This window comes from Lonchura striata, chromosome 24, assembly GCF_050655825.1.
Source record: "Lonchura striata isolate lonStrDom1 chromosome 24, ASM5065582v1, whole genome shotgun sequence".
In the NCBI taxonomy this organism is placed as follows: Eukaryota; Metazoa; Chordata; class Aves; order Passeriformes; family Estrildidae; genus Lonchura; species Lonchura striata.
This window is the reverse complement of record NC_140726.1, coordinates 9,193,680-9,209,227: the sequence shown is the minus strand read 5'-3', so window position 1 is coordinate 9,209,227 and position 15,548 is coordinate 9,193,680. Positions and strand designations below refer to the sequence as shown.

General features: G+C 52.3%; 1 protein-coding gene across 6 annotated transcripts in view; it reads right to left on the bottom strand.

Moving 5' to 3' along the window:
• SIK3 (SIK family kinase 3) overlaps positions 1–15,548 on the bottom strand; it is a 69,295-nt gene that overhangs the window by 15,310 nt on the left and 38,437 nt on the right. For 4 of the 6 annotated variants that reach the window (XM_021530025.3, XM_021530026.3, XM_085560299.1 and 1 more), the window contains 11 exons: positions 11,120–11,281; positions 5,931–6,055; positions 5,545–5,668; positions 4,713–4,831; positions 4,263–4,373; positions 3,983–4,126; positions 3,354–3,434; positions 3,139–3,248; positions 2,537–2,690; positions 1,776–1,931; positions 1,210–1,280 (listed from right to left, as the gene is read on the bottom strand). In XM_021530025.3, coding sequence (XP_021385700.2) covers positions 1,210–1,280; positions 1,776–1,931; positions 2,537–2,690; positions 3,139–3,248; positions 3,354–3,434; positions 3,983–4,126; positions 4,263–4,373; positions 4,713–4,831; positions 5,545–5,668; positions 5,931–6,055; positions 11,120–11,281 — 1,357 coding nt within the window. The remainder of the gene's footprint in view (positions 1–1,209; positions 1,281–1,775; positions 1,932–2,536; positions 2,691–3,138; positions 3,249–3,353; positions 3,435–3,982; positions 4,127–4,262; positions 4,374–4,712; positions 4,832–5,544; positions 5,669–5,930; positions 6,056–11,119; positions 11,282–15,548) is intronic. The other 2 variants (XM_021530027.3, XM_021530028.3) reach the window with 1 other exon arrangement.

The window sequence follows — 15,548 nt, the reverse complement described above, 5'->3', positions numbered from 1 at the left end:
AGGGGTTTCAAAATGTTTCCAGCTGAGCTAATGCTTTAAAGGCTCAACTGAATCCTTCAGGTTTAGGATTGTGAAAATCTGCCCAGGTGAGATGTGCAGGCACCCCCTTGCCAAGAATGAGATTTATCGTGTTTGCACAGCCAAGAAGACCACCTGCTGTTTGAGGTGCTGTCAGAGGACATTACTATATTAGAACTGGCTGTGGAAGCTATTACTGAGGCTACAAGTGGACTTTCCAGGCTGAGGTATGCAAAAGGAGTCTCAGTGCACAGCCTGTCACTGCTCACACCCACTGTTCCTTGGGAGCACTGAGAGGAGCAGAGCTGGCCAAGGCTCTGGAGCATGATCTGCACCCACCCCAGCGTCACCCTGCCTGCAACAACCCCCAGTCTGAACCCCTGTGAGCCCCTGAGGAGCCACTCCCTTACCCAGGTGATGACCTGTACAAAGGGGGATCCAGAAAGCTCTTCCAGTTTGAGGTAAGAAGCAGGAGCACCCACCACACGTAGTGCCCAGCTGGTTAGCAGAGAAGAAACTATGCAAAAGCTCCTACGAAAATGTTAGCAAGGCCATGGTTAGTGTGTTCATGGACTGAGAAAGTACAAGCACATTCTACCCACTTCCTACAATTTGTTTAGAGCAGACACAGAGAACAGAAGTTCCCAGCCTGAGAGCTAATAATGCTTCCTTTATTGAGCAGACTATTTTAAGGCCTGATGCTAAAATTAGCAGCTAGAGGTACCCGTAATTCCAGCAAGCTCACTTTGTTTGAGGCATCAGAGTTGGATGTTTACTGCATGTCTTGATACAAAAGCTGCTGCACTGGCACCCAAGGCCACGGAGGAGACTCCCCCACCTCCAGCACCCAGCAGGGAGGGGAACCCCTCGGCACTCACTTGGCAGGTTAGTGTGGATCGCATGCTGGTGCACACTAAGCAAAGGAATTTAGCAGTTCCAAGAGTTTCTGGAGAACCTACTGCTCAACCAGCTACCCATTTCAGAGGAATCCAGCTTTGCAAGCACCCAGCAGTGCCAGAGGAGTAACTGCCTGCAGTAACCAACACCCAGAGGAACAGGAGAAGTGTTGAGCCTTCGCTGTAAAATCAACAGTGGTGCCCTGATGAGGCTGCTGTGTTTGAATCAGCTCTGGAACAGCCCAAGGTGAGCCTTGTGGAGGTAGGAAGGGCAAATGTTAACAGTGGGAATTACCTCTGCACAGCTTCCTGGTCTGGCTCCCCATCGGAGCTCTCCTCGTCCACAGGGGTGACAGCTGGGACAGCCTGTGGAGAGAGAGGCCACAGCTCAGGAGGACACCCAGCACAGGGGCACCTGATCTTCCCAAGCAAGCTTCCACAGGGGTGTGTGTTGGCTCCTCTGCAGCACCACGGAAACCTGGCCAAGAACCCCTTCCAACATTCCTTCCCCAGTCCAACTGCCCGGGCAGGGCCGCTGCGACTTGGAGAATTCATTGATACAGATGGAAGCGAGAGCACGCCCGAACGCCTGAGATGGACACTTGGGTTTTCTCCATGGGATCAGCAAAGGACAGAAGCAACCATTAAAAAGTGCACAAACACCATCAGCTCCAGAGAGGAACACACAACCCCACGTGCCACCTCAGGGAGAGCACAGCAAGCCCTGCACGGGAGAGCAGGGGACCTCTGGCAGCGAGCGGGCGCAGCCCGGCAGCGCCGGGCCCGCTGTGACCCGGGCACAGCCACCTCTGCCCGCGGGAGGGATGTTCTGAAGCTCTCTGCCTTCCCTGTGCTACTCACTGGCGTCATGGTGACGAGCGGCGAGGGGCCCCGGGGCCGCTTGAGCAGCTGCTGCGCGTGCAGCTGGATGTTGGCCCCGCCGTCGGACGCGCGCCGGCCCAGCGGGCCCATCCCGTTCAGCAGCTGCAGCGTGGGGGGCTGCAGCAGGGACTGCTCCTGCAACACACACACAGCACGTTACCCACCCCGGGGCATGCAGCAGGAGAAGAGCAGCCCTCTGGGCCTCAGGCATGGCACCAGCATCCCGAAGGGATGTGGGGCGGGGTTTAACTCTGCAGCTCCCTGTCCCTGCACGCTGCTTTAGCTGCTAGGCAGGCTGCAACCTACAGCTCAAAGTCCTATTTCTCCCCAGCCCATTTATTCATTTCATATTGCACTGCTCTTTCATTCTTCGGCTTTTTCACAGAGTCGCAGAATGGTTTAGGTTGGAAAGGACCTTAAAGATCATCTCATTCCAACGCCCTGCCATGGGAAGGACACCTTCCACTGTCCCAGGTTGCTCAGAGCTCCATCCTGCCTGGCATGGACACTTCCAGGGATGGGATATCCGCAGCTTTTCAGGGCAACCTGTTCCAGTGCTTCACCACTCTCAAGTAAAGAATATTTTCCTAATATTTGATCCAAACCTACTTTTGAGAACCAACTGGAATCATACATAGAGAGTAATTCTTGAGGCAGTCCAAGCAATGACAAACAGAGGGAGCACAAGCAGCCCTCCCACCGGGCAGGGCACAGAGCACAGCAGGGACCGTGGGCAGTACCTTGTACTCCAGCTGCCCCGTGGGCTGCAGGTTCTGCCTGGGCAGCACACTGTGCATGAAGTTCACATTCGGGGTCACCTGCAGGAACGGAGCCTGAGGAGTGACACGGGGGAAGCCAGGCAGGAGCTTCTGCAGGTCTTCCATGACTTCCGTCCTGTACAATCACATTGGGAGAGGGAAATTGGCCATGATGTGAGGAAACCCCTCACAGACCCAGCACACCCAGCTTCCCTTCACAAAAAGCTTCTTACTGCTCTGGTAAATGCTCACACAGAGCAGCCAAGTCACCCTTTGGTGTTATTTGTTCCTTTTTCCCCCTCCATGTTGAGATTTGGCAGAACTAGCTCTTGGGCATTAACCTTGATGGCATTTATCACAAAAACTTCACCTTGGACATGACAGCAGTGCAGCTCAGGTGAGGCACTTGCCTTGACCAAGAGCACAGCTCACCCAGAGCTGATCAGGAAGAGCAGGAGGAAGGTACCTCACCCCCATCTAAAATACTGACCAAGCTGTGCAGGGGGACTGGCACCTTAAAAGGACCCAGAAGGACCAAAGTCACCTCCTGGGAGTGAATGTCCAGGTTGGACCACAGAACTCACCGTGGGTCAGCTACTCCCACTGTGTGCCTCCTCATAGAGAGGTAGCGGACCAGAGCCTCGGGTGATGGTTCCTCCCCTTCATCACTATCCAAGTTCATTGTTCCATCAGTCTGGGCAGGACAAACATTGGAGATGTTGAAATGTAACATGAGGATCAAAGGAAAAAGATGTGAGCCAGAAAAAGAGCTTGCAGGGGTCATGGGGATGTACCTCACCTCCACAATTTGGTTCTCAGGGTTGATGAGCTGGACTTGGGGCACATTGATGTTCATGGTGTTGCCTGTCTGTTCTGTCTGCTGAGTGGAGAGAGAAGGATCAGAAGACACAAACACAGCATTGTTTTACAAATACTGCTGGATTAACACCAGCCCTAAGCACCTGGAACAGAAAGGTGACCCTGGAGCCAGTGAAGAGCGGTTTATTCTCAAGAGGTTGCCTCGTTTACCCCCCCTTCCTTCTGTTCAGGCAGGGTCAGCATCTCTTCTGCTTCCCTTATGACCTGGTCTCTCCCAAAGCAAGAGCTCATTGCTGCATCAGCAGCACAAAGTGGGGAGGAAGCATCACACAGCAGCCCTGGGCTGGGGACTCCAGCTCCCAATAACTCCCTCAGTTCCTTCCCCCATGCCACTAAGCAAGCAGAAGACTCTCTGAAGGATGTTTAACCAATGCACAAAGTGTTGCTAACCTCAGGATTAGGGCACCCTAAACACACACCAAATTCTCAGCTGAGGAACATTTTGACACTCCAGCCAGGGTGTGCACACCCACGAGCGAGTCTGAGTTTGGCAGGGAAGGGACTGGCTGGCCTTGCAGGGCTGGAAGAACACTGGCAAAGGGGGTGCACCTGGATGTTGGCCGAGGTGGGGAAGGTGACGGTGCGGGGGATGCTGGGCGCGGGCGCAATGCGCAGGTTCTTGTGCCTCTTGAGGCGGTCGCAGAGCAGGCTGTAGATCGCGCTGTAGTGATCGTAGGCGTCGGCTCGCAGCGACTGCAAGGCAAAGCAGAGCTGTCACTCCCTCCTGGGCACTGATAAATCCATTTTATACTGTGCTGGGGCTGCTCAGCCGCCACCAAACACAGCCAGAGATGGGCAGGAGCAGCAGGCAGGACACGCCAGGCCTCACCTGCACCGTGCGCTCCTTGTCCAGCCCCATGTCCGCCATGGCCAGCAGCACGTCCTCGTTCAGTGGCTCCAGCTGCCTCTCAGTCTTCAGGTGCTGACACTCTGCTATCAGCTGTGAGGGCACAGGCACACCGTCAGAGCTGACATTCCCAAAGGCACACTGATGAGTCACAGCGCTCCCAAGAGCCCAAGCACCGCGCTCTGGCTGCAGCTGGCGCGAGGTCTGATGGCAACCGATAGAAAATCCACTGCCCCAAGCTCCCAGGACCACGGGGGAAGATACAAAAATGTACACAGATAAGGAGTGATGCAGAAAGCAGGGCCAGGAGACAGAGAAAAGGAAAGGCCATGCCTGGGAATGAGTGTTCCCAAGGAGCAGAATCAACACTGCAGCACCACGTGCCCAGAGCCTGTTTGAGTCACTGAGCAGACCCTGCTCGCTGCTGCTCACCCTGTCGAACTCTGCATCAGCCTCCCCCAGCTTCATCCACTTGTGCTTGCAGATCTGCTCCATGGAGAGCCTCTTGCTCGGGTCCAGCACCAGCATGTGGCGGATCAGGTGTTCACACTCTGCCAGGGAAGAGAGGCTGGGTCACCCGCGGGCAGGGGCACGGCTGCTGCAGCGCTGCCTTTCCAAGCTCCCCTCTGGGAAGTAACTCACAGGAACAGTGCTCCTCCTCTGCACTTCACACCTGCTGGGTCCCCAGCGTGCCTCACTGCTGCAGACATTGGTTCCCTGCACTAGGAAGGAGGGAAACCACCCTGGCTACGCAGAGCCCTGTCACCCTGTCCCTCCCCAGCTTGATGTGAGTGGCTTTGGGAGGTTGACAGCAAAGGACCCACAGAATGTTCTCCACTCCACAGCTGTGCCATGGCATTCCACATGTGCTGTCACCAAGAGGGACTGCTGAGGCTCTCCTGTTTAGGCTGGGATCTAAGCTTGCTTTGAAAGCTCCATGTTTTAGCAGAAATTTCTGCATGGAGAGAACTTCTTCCCCAGATAAGACAGCAAGCAAGGAGATCTTCAGCTGGGAAACACCATGCAAAATTGTTCCTTAACCTGACAGCAGGCAACCAAGTACCTACACATGACTCTTTGTTAAGCTGATCAATATGGAAATTAATCACACTTTTCACACTCCAGATTTATTATTAAAGTGTTCTTGCAGCAGCAGGACACAAACGCTCATCTCTGACGGGGCTGTTGCTGGAAATTCCTGCCCCATAATGCTGTAAAAAGCTAAAACCGAGGGAGGTGTAGTGCAAACCCGAGTGCCCCTTACCCGTGGACATGAAGAAGGGGATGCGGAATTTGCCGCTGAGCACCCGCGCGCGCAGGTTCTGCAGGGTGCTCCCGTCGAAGGGCAGGGCCCCGCACACCAGCACGTACAGCACCACGCCGAGGCTCTGCACCCAAAACAAACCCAGTCAGCAACGCCAGGCGGGACGGGAATCCAGCTCTGGGCCCTGCACGCTTCTGGCACCTCCCCACAGGGAAAATACAGGATGTAGTAGCCAGAACGCAGCTCTGGAAGCGTTTCTTTGGAAAACTCTTTTTTGCTGTGTCAGGGATTTTCTCCAAGACATGGACTGAGAACTCAGGAAGCAAAGCCAAACAAACAGAGCAAAAATCAGATCAAAGTCAGAGAGAAAGAGGCTCATTACATACCCAAATATCAACCTTTGGCCCATCGTACTCCTTGCCTTCAAAGAGCTCTGGAGCAGCATAGGGAGGACTCCCACACCAGGTTTTAAGGAGCTGGCCAGGGGTGAAGATGTTGCTGAACCCAAAATCTGAAAGAACAAAGAGAAGCGATGAGAGGAGTGTGATTCACTCCAAGTGTTCTGAACAAATGGTATTTCAGTAACTTGCTGAGTCTGGTAAGGTCACATACCATCCTGTAATGGGTAACTTGTACACGGACACTGCAAATGGAATCACTGAGGTTAGAAAAGACCTCCAGGTCATCAAGTCCAACCAGTGCCCGATCCTCACCTTGTCACCAGCTCAGAGTACTGAATACCATGTCCATCTTTCCTTGGACACCTCCAGGGGAGGTGACTCCAAGCCTCCCTGGTGCCCTGAGCTCTGGGCAGTGCCAGCAAGGACAGAGTGCAAAGGGAAAAAGAATGGGAATTTTGATTTTTCCAGAAAGCACTACAGGGTCATGGTGGGCAGCTCTACCAACAGTCAAATCCTTCACCAAGAGCAAATAACAAAACCTCAAACAGAAAGGTCTTCACCTCGCAGCCAGCCAACCATTAGCTTATGTGGGCACTAATGGCATTCCCTGTTAATTAATCTGCCTCCCCCTGGCTCACAGCTGGGACCTGCACTGCAAAGGGCAAGGAAACCAGTCTGGATCTAAGAGAAGGGAGCTGGTGCTCATAAAAAGAAAGAAGTTTCCTTCCTTTTTTTCTTCTCAATTGAATTGAAGCAACCACAGTCCCAGAGAGCTGTTCAGAGGTGTCCACATGTTTTTTCTAACACATTCAAGATTACCCAATACTACCAGTTAATTACCAATTCATTACCACTTCCACACCTACTTCTAAGTGAGGATCACCAGTGATGCCAACAGCTCTGTGCCAGAGGCAAGAAAATCCCACCAGCACTCCCCAGAATGCACTAACTGGTGAGTCTGTGCTCCCTCTTGCTGCTCTCCTTACAGGATTTTCCATGACCTAATTTCAGGTGACTCCTCTCCTCTTTTGCACAGCATCTGCAGAACCCAGCAGACCACCTGGCACTGCTCCTGCCAGCTCAGCTCCAGGGGGACACAGCTGAATTCCTTCTCCCTGTCCCTTTGCAGGGAGGAAATTCTCACTGTGGAGATGATTTATGCATGTGGAGAATACTTAACGCAGGCTGTTCTGTGGAAACACCTGGAGTACACACACCAGGCTGCTCCAACCCCACCTCCAAACAGAGCAGAGATGGTAAATGTTCTTTAAAGGCACCGTGGAATCAAAACAAGGCACTTACACGCCCGTTGGGTTTTTACTGTTGGCAGTGAAGCCATCTAAACCTCCAGTCAGCCTTTGGAGGACAATTCCAGGGAAATAGCACACAGCTGCACAATTGTCTTTTCCACCTCTGCAAGCTTTGAGCTGCTGTCTCACGTTCCAAGCAGGATGTGTAACAAGTGCCTGAGTTACGGCCACCGGAGCCAACAATAAACCCTGCAGCACTGGATGTATTTCCCAACACACAGCATTTGTAGCAGGTTTAGACATAAACTCCTTCTGACGGTGGAATTTTGGCACTTCCCATATATTGAACAAGTTATCCTAGTTTAGTTACTTTTATTTGTCCTTGTAAGTACACAGGTGGGCTTTGAGCACCTGGTGAACCGCCTATATTTTCCAAGGAGTGCACAGCCGGGAGCAGGCCCAGCCCTGCTCAGGTGAGAGGCTCGAGGTGCTCCCCACTCTGCTGCACAGGTCACAGCGAGTGTCAGCAGCAGGGGCAGGGCTGTGCCATTCCAGGGCTGTGCCATTCCATGCCATTCCAGGGCCGTGCCATGCCAGCTGGCAGCACCACAGCCTCGGAACAGACACGCAACAGCTGCTGCCTGCACCCTCCTCTGCTTCCTGCAGATTGGGCGGCCGGGAAACTTCACCCCTTCCTCATGGTGCTGAAATCCATGCAGGGATTCACAGCTCTTCTGGACAGGGGGAGGAGGTGGGAGAAGGGGAAATGCAGGCTCTGTTCCGAGGGGGCAGCGGGTCGCAGGCTCTGCGCTCGCCCCGCGCTGCCCCGGCTCTCGGGTGGAGCCTCTCTCCAAGGGCAGGGATGCTGCTGTGCCCAACCCTGCCGGGCTCTGTGGGGAGCTGGAGCCAGCAGATCCTCTCCAGGACACTGCTCCCAGGCTGGGAACGGCCTCCACGTCCCACCTGCGCTGTGGGGCTGAGCTCAAGGCTGGGGAAAACAGCAGCGCTTTAAAAACCCAAAGAAAGTTCACGGGAGGACTTGAAAACCCTGGAGCAGCTAAGCTCAAAATCTAAACCAAACAAAAACACAAATTACAACTTAAATAAACTTTCTTAAAATCTATGGCCAAGGAGATGCTCTCAAATCCTCAGGGAGCAATCAGGTCACATTCCACAAACAGATGCAGAGGGAAAGAGGCATTTTTGAACAGCAAGGTGAGTCACGATGATGTGATACAGGGAAAATATTTAAAACAAACATCTCTGGTACAAAACAGTGGGTCCAGTCCCTCAAGTTTCCTTGGAGTGGAGCTCAGGGAGTGGCTTCAGTCTCTGCCCTACAGGGATTTCATCCTCAGGAGGGGAAGGAGCAGCTGACTCCTGCAGACGAATGCAGAGCGATGCATAGATCAGATTCCTCTGCGAAACCATACCCGGGAAGGCCGGGGTGTTTAGCAATCATCAACTCCTGGCTGAACTCTCCGGCTGGGAGCACAGGGGATGCAGTGCCAGCAGCTACTGACTCAGACTCTCAGAAGGTACACTGGAGAAAAAGCATCCATGGGAAAAATGAGAGCGAGGGTCACAGCACCGGGATCTGGCTGTTTACGGAAAAACGGCGAGGCAGCAATCAATCACAAAGCAACCCAAACAGTGAGCAGCAGTGAGAGCAGCAGCACTGCCCACCCTGCCAGTGAGCAGCAGTGAGAGCAGCAGCACTGCCCACCCTGCCAGTGAGCAGCACTGAGAGCAGCAGCACTGCCCACCCCGGGCTGCAGGCTGACCGCAATGCCAGGCAAGGGATTTAAAACTGCAAATGGATGCCAGGCAGAAAGTGCCAGAAAACCTGCACTGATGAGGAGTCTGAAAAGCTTCAAAGTTTGACACAGTTTGGCCCAGTAAGTGAAGCTGCAGCTGGTTCTCCACCAATGTAACTGGTGTGTGCATTTCTATAGCATTGCTCCTGGGAGGTCTGGTGTGAAGCAGATCTGGTGCTATCACTTTTTTTTTGGTTTTTTTTTTCTTCTCTTGAAACAATGGAAGAACTGGTGTCAAGTTGTAGGGAGAAAACTTAATACTTGGAAAATCCTATACCATAAATCAGCTTTTCCAGGCTACTTTTCAAAGCACTACAGGATCTTCCTGCCAAGGCAAACACTGCCACCACCAGGGTGGGGACTATCTCCTGGAGTCATTCTGGGAGCACAGATTTGGAAGGAAAATAGTTTCCAACTCCCTTAGATAAAAAAAGGTTTCCACAATTTCCAGAGCTTCTCAGCCTGCTCATGTGGGCATTTCTGCAGCAAATCCAGCTGAATTCCAGTTTCCACCTGGGTTAGTTTTTAACTTCTCGCTGTTTGCCAGGCAAACACCCTTCCCCTGCACACAGAGTGGATTTTTGCCGTGAACACAAGATGGCCTCAAACCATTAGTGCAGCCTTTGCATGGAACACCAGAAAGTGCTGCTCAGAGACCTCTCCAGCAGCCTCTCCCTGAGCTCCACAGCCCCTCCACAGCTCCGAGGAGCTGCTCTCCTGCTTCACCAGCGATGCCTCTGTCACTTATCTCCTGCTCCCAGAACAGTGAGGGGCAGGTTATCACCCCTGTGCCAAGGAGGACATGGTTCACACTGTTAAGCACCAGAGGGAAGTCCATGAAGTCCATCTCTTCTTCCTATTCCTTCCCCACTCACTCCTCACAGATGGAGTGCGAGGGAAGAGTAAGAAAATTACTGATGATTTTACCACAAACCGAGAGTTGAATTCTAATCTAACACCTCTGGATGGTACACAAGAAAACAGCAACAACGAGCTAGACTGCTTCCTTTCTTCAAGATGCTATCTGCTATCTAGACAGAGGAGTATTTCCCACCTCCCAGAAGTAAAATTGCTCAGACTGAAAAGTTTTGTAGCCCTCAGCACTTAAAATAAAAAAAAACAAGTTACAAACCCTTGCAAAAGACAACAATCTGACCCAGGATGTCTGCTGGGAGACTTCCCAGGGAGCAACCAAGTGTTTCTAAAGGTGCTGTGCTGTGCTCTAGGCTCTGGGAGGATTAAATGCTGAGTACAAGATCTACCACTTCCAAAGCCCGTGAAATGAGATGACCAGAGCAGAATCACAGAATATTCTGAGTTGGAAAGGATCCACGAGGATTGAGCCTAACTCTTAAGTGTTAAGTCTTGTTGGTTCAATTAGTCATAATCCCACCAAGGCAAATAAAGTCAAGCCAGTGGCCCCCAGAGATGAGCCAAGGCTCAGTCTCCTGCTCAGAGGATTACAGACATGCATGGGTTAGGTCAGGACAGAAATGCCCACGGAGGAAGCTCTCTGTAAGGGCAGTTAGTGACAAAAAAATCCACTGCCCTGCAAAACTCTGGGAGCAGGCAGCGAGGGCCTGTGTGCTCAGCTGCTTCAGCTTCTCTCCCTGCAGGGAATAAAGCCCCAGAGCACTGAGGCCACTCTGGCTCTGTCACACCACATCGAGAACGATTCCAGGAGCGCAGTTTCCCCTTCACTGCTCCACCATCCACCTTGTCACCCCTGCTTTGCCATTCCTGCTCTCACCTAGCCTGACCTGCTCTGAAGGAGCCCCGAACCAGCAGCAACTCAGAACAAGGTCAGTTTTGGGGTACTGTCTCACCCACCAGCCAGAGGAGTGAACGCCGCAGTGTCTGCAGCCTGGGAAACCAAACCTGCCTTTTTTTCCTTCTTCTTTTACTTTGCACTACTTGAAGGGAGGTATAAATCTCCTGGCTACAACCTGGCAGTTCCAGCTCTGGGCAGCAGGCCACACAGAAATCCAAAGCTTCCTTTAGCTGCACCGCGTTTCCTTCTCCCTGAATACCTGGAAGCAGCCAGTGCCTACATTTATTAACTCCTGAAAGCAGCTGCCTTCCTCCCACACCGCTCAGCTTAGCTCACCTGCTATTTTGATGTTCAGGTTTGCATCCAGGAGGAGATTTTCTGCCTTCAGATCCCTGTGGACTATGTTACGACAGTGACAGAAGTTGACAGCAGCCACAATTTGCTTGAACTTTCTCCGGGCTTCCTTCTCGGCCATGCGCCCGTGGGCCACGAGGTGATCTGTGAGGTGAAGGAGAACACAGGGTTATGGACACGGGGCTTCTCGTGCTCCTGGAGAGAGCTGGGGACTGGGAGCAATGTGGGCACAGCGTGGTTTCCAGCTCCAGCAGCCCACATGGGAGAGGCACAGGCAGGGATCGGGCACACCACTGGTTCCTCACCTGGGCTGTCTCTGAGGGAAAGGCTTTGGAGTTAATTTTATATAGAGGACAGCTGAGGGGATGCCTGGAAAATCAGAACTGTTCTGTACACAAGGGTAAAGGTTTTAAGATTTTTTTCTGCATGAAAATAAAAATGAAGCTTTTCCAGCCTTTGCCCTCAGTCAGACCCAAGCCCTGTACCACATCACCTCGAGAGGTGCAGCTTCCTGGCCACGTGGCATCCTTCCTTCCCCTGGTTTTTTACAGGAAACCTGTCTATGGTCTAACATGCCTCGAAGGTAACTCCTGCTGGACCCAGCGAGCTCCCAGGTAGTCACAAGCAGCTGCTCACCTCAGCTCTCCAGCCAGCACAGCCACCACCACTGCAGGAGGGATTTAACATCCTCCCTCTCTCTGCATCGATGCAACAACATCCTTGTGAAATCCAAGAAAGCATTTCATTACAGAAATGGAGCTGGCCTCCACTACGGAAACCTGAGCACTCCCAAATATTTTGCTGAAAGCCTCTACTCTCTCTCAAAGGTAGTGGTTGTTGCCAGCTGGGCTTTCCTTGGAAGCCAGCACCGCACACTCGGACAGGAAAAGCCTCTCCAAGAGATCACAAAGGCAGGCACACAGCAGTGACCCAGCTGAAGTTCAATCCACTTAAAACCTGGAAGCCCCAGGCTCACAGAAGCCACTTGTCACTGTCCCACAAGTAGGGAGGGACAGGCAGGAGACAGGCAGCAGAAAGGGCAGAGAAACGAAGCCTCACTTCAGGAGGTTGTAGCTCCTTGGTCAGGCCATCGAGTTGGCCTCAAAACATCTCTGGCCAAAATTAGGCAGAAATTATTCACATCCCTCCCTAAACTCCATTAAACAGGGGGTTCAATACAGATATCTGTTCTTGAAAATAATAACAATAAATCACTTGTTCAGGTTTCTCAGGAGGTGGTTGTGTTTTTCCCCAGTCACCCATTCATTAAAATACCTGTGACATAATTGACTCACAGTAAATACTAATTACCAAGATCCATCAAAGCAGTTGTGCTGCTCCTGACTGCACAGCAACCCACTTCTGCCTTTGCCCACTCATGTTGTGCAACAGACTCGAGGTGTTTTCCAAAGAACTTGTCAATTAACTGTTCATCGGATAAACTTATTCTGTAAGCAAATCTGAACCAGGGCTGGAGAAGGAAAACCATCACCAAGCCAAATCTGACCCTCAGCTCACTTGCTGGGCAAAGCAAAGTCACCATCTCAAATTGCCCCATCGTATTTCATGAAGGCATTTGCACGGTCGTAAATCTGTTACTCTAAGGAGACTGATAGCAGAGCACAGCAAGGGCTGCTCCAATTTAAGCCACTGATCAACAGGTAATAGCTCAGCTCCTAAACAAGGTCATTCACACCTTCTGCTCGCTGGGATTTGGGAGCCAGCCTGTCCATACAGCAAGTGCCCACGAAACTAAGTACAAGGCTCCAATCTCGCAACAATTTCCAAAATATTTCAGCAATTCTCCTGCAGGCAAGAAAGCAAACCCAGCTACTGCAGCAGGTGTTTTTCTGCAAGGCTTTCCTAAGTGTATTTCTGCCCACACCAAGTTCACCAGTCCCGGCACAGCCGGTGACACCTGCGTTCAGTGCTGGCACTTGGGGCACCCCCTGCCCCATGCCCCTCACCCAGAACACTCTGCTGCCCCTCTGCCCAGCCAGTTCTGCTTAGGCTGCAAACAGCTCTTTTTCGGTTGGGTGTGAAATTTCAGTTTTGATGAAGAACTGGGAGCAGAGGCCCAGGCTCTGCACGTAGGCACCGCGCTCCGAGCCCACTGACATTTCTGCACCAGCTCCAGAGGAAGGACACAAACAATGAGGCTACAGAATACTTCACATACCACCAAGGGCAACTGCATGCCAAAATTAACCATTGAGAGCTTAGTCTGCACAAACCTCCCATGCAGTGGAGGTTGCAGAGCTGACCTGAGTGCTGAGCTGGGAGCCGGCACCCTGCTCTGAGCATGCCAGAGCACCCAGGGCCTGGCTGGGCTGTGCCGGTGTCACCATGCTGCTCTGCACAGTGATGCTCCTCTGGGTGCCTTCCAGAGGGGAAGGAATGCATCATTTCATTGCACAGCCCCTCCTGACATCAGTCACTGCTCCCTGTACTTACATGAAGCACCTGACGCTGCTCTCTGAGTTAAAAAACAATCCAGCCCTACACTGGGGAAAAATCACCTTTGGTTCAGAGAGCACTGACACACAAGTTTCCACTCCCTGCCTCTGGACAGACGCCTTGTGCTTTTAAGCTGTTTTCTGACTGGAAAACAAACGCTGATGAAGCTTCACATCTCCTCTGTGTGGGGGATTAAGTCACATTTCCAGTGAATTTGGTGACCTTGTGATGTCAGAAGCAGTCTGACCTTCTGGAGACAGGCACCACAACATTGTTTAATGTGTCTGCGCAGTTCAGGCTCACAGTGCTCAGGACAAGCGGGCGGGCGGTGGGGAGACAGGGCAGACGTGGTAACCACATCAACCAGATGATAATTTTCTAAATTTCCTGTGATTTTTTTTTTATAATCAACCAAGAACTCATATTCCACCAGTGAGGACTGGAGATTATTTACAGTTTTCATAGTGAACAGCTGAAAGCAAACCAGATTTTTAGACTATATTCTATCTGACCTCAAAAGAAGGACACTCGAGGGACCTGGAGTAGAGACCACCCTATGTTTAAAAGGCAACATTCATTTCTTCATAATGTCAAACCAGCGACCCAACCACACGCAAAACACGGACAAGGACAAAAATAACAATTTACATTTGGCTGCTCAAACCCACAGCAAACCCAAGGCCTGTCCCTGGTCCCTGCGCGCCGCTACGCAAACAAAGTGAATTATCAAACCCTTTCCAGTAAGAGATGAATCAAAGACTCTCAGGGCACAGCCTGGCCGCCGCTCAGCCCTTTCCTGGAACTCTGGACCCAGGGCTGGTGCAGCCCTCCCAGGTGCTGAGCCGGGATCCCTGCGGGGTTCGCACGGGCAGGGCCAGGCCAGACACAGCAGCCCGGCCTGACCATGGCCATGCAAGGAACCACGGCTCCTGCAGCCGAAAAACTGGCCTCCAGCACTGCCTGGGAAACACTGACAGCTCTTTGGTACTGGTTAAGCCTTGGGAAGGTCTGAAAGCACCAGAGGAGCAATCTGTGCTCCTCACAAAAACCGGCGGCTCACAACGGCACAATGCTGCAACTCTGGTTCTGTGGGGCTGCACTCAAATGCCCCATGGCATTTGGAATCCAGAAAACCACAGCTGTCAGCCCCCTTTACCCTCCAGCAGTACATTTTGAAGCCTGCATTTGTCATGCAGGTGTTAAGACATGACCAAAAAAAAAAGATTGAAGAGACTCAGCACAGGCCCATTTCACAGAGAACCCCCAGTGCCCAGCGAGAGGCACGGTGCCAGCGGCTGCAGGGCCCCCACACCTCACACGCCATCCCTGCAGCACATCCAGCCCTTCCCAGCGGCTGCAGGGCTCACACGCCATCCCTGCAGCACATCCAGCCCTTCCCAACACGCCCAGCTGCCCCAGGAGGGACAGCGCTGGGAGGAGGCACCGTGCAGGTGAGGTTCTACCCAAGGGGAGAGCCTGGCTGCCCACGCTGCCATCGACTTCGTCCCCACCACACACGGATGGGAGACCCTTCAGTGCTGGAGATGCAAGGACTGCAAGGAAACCTCCCCAGAATGGGCTCCTGTTTCCTCCCTGCAAATTGCTTCCGCTGCTAGAACAAAGTCTTAATGGCTCCTCAGGAAACTCTGAATACAAAAAGCTGAGACTTGAGTTTTCCCCTCTCTGCTCTCGCACTGAGGGCAGTGCCCCAAAATTCTCAAAACTGGGTAGAGGCATGACCTCCTGGCTTGGGTCTGCAGAAGCCTCACACTATTACAGAGCTGGCTGCTCCCAGCTATCAGAGAGGATAAAATGCTGGGCAGCAACATGGAAATTAGCCATGCTAATGAGCTGAATTTACTACAGCAGAAAATCTTTCAGAAAGCAATTAGGTTTTCACTTCGACTCACGCAGAAGGCTATTTTTGTAACCAGAGAATTCATTCCAAGTTTGT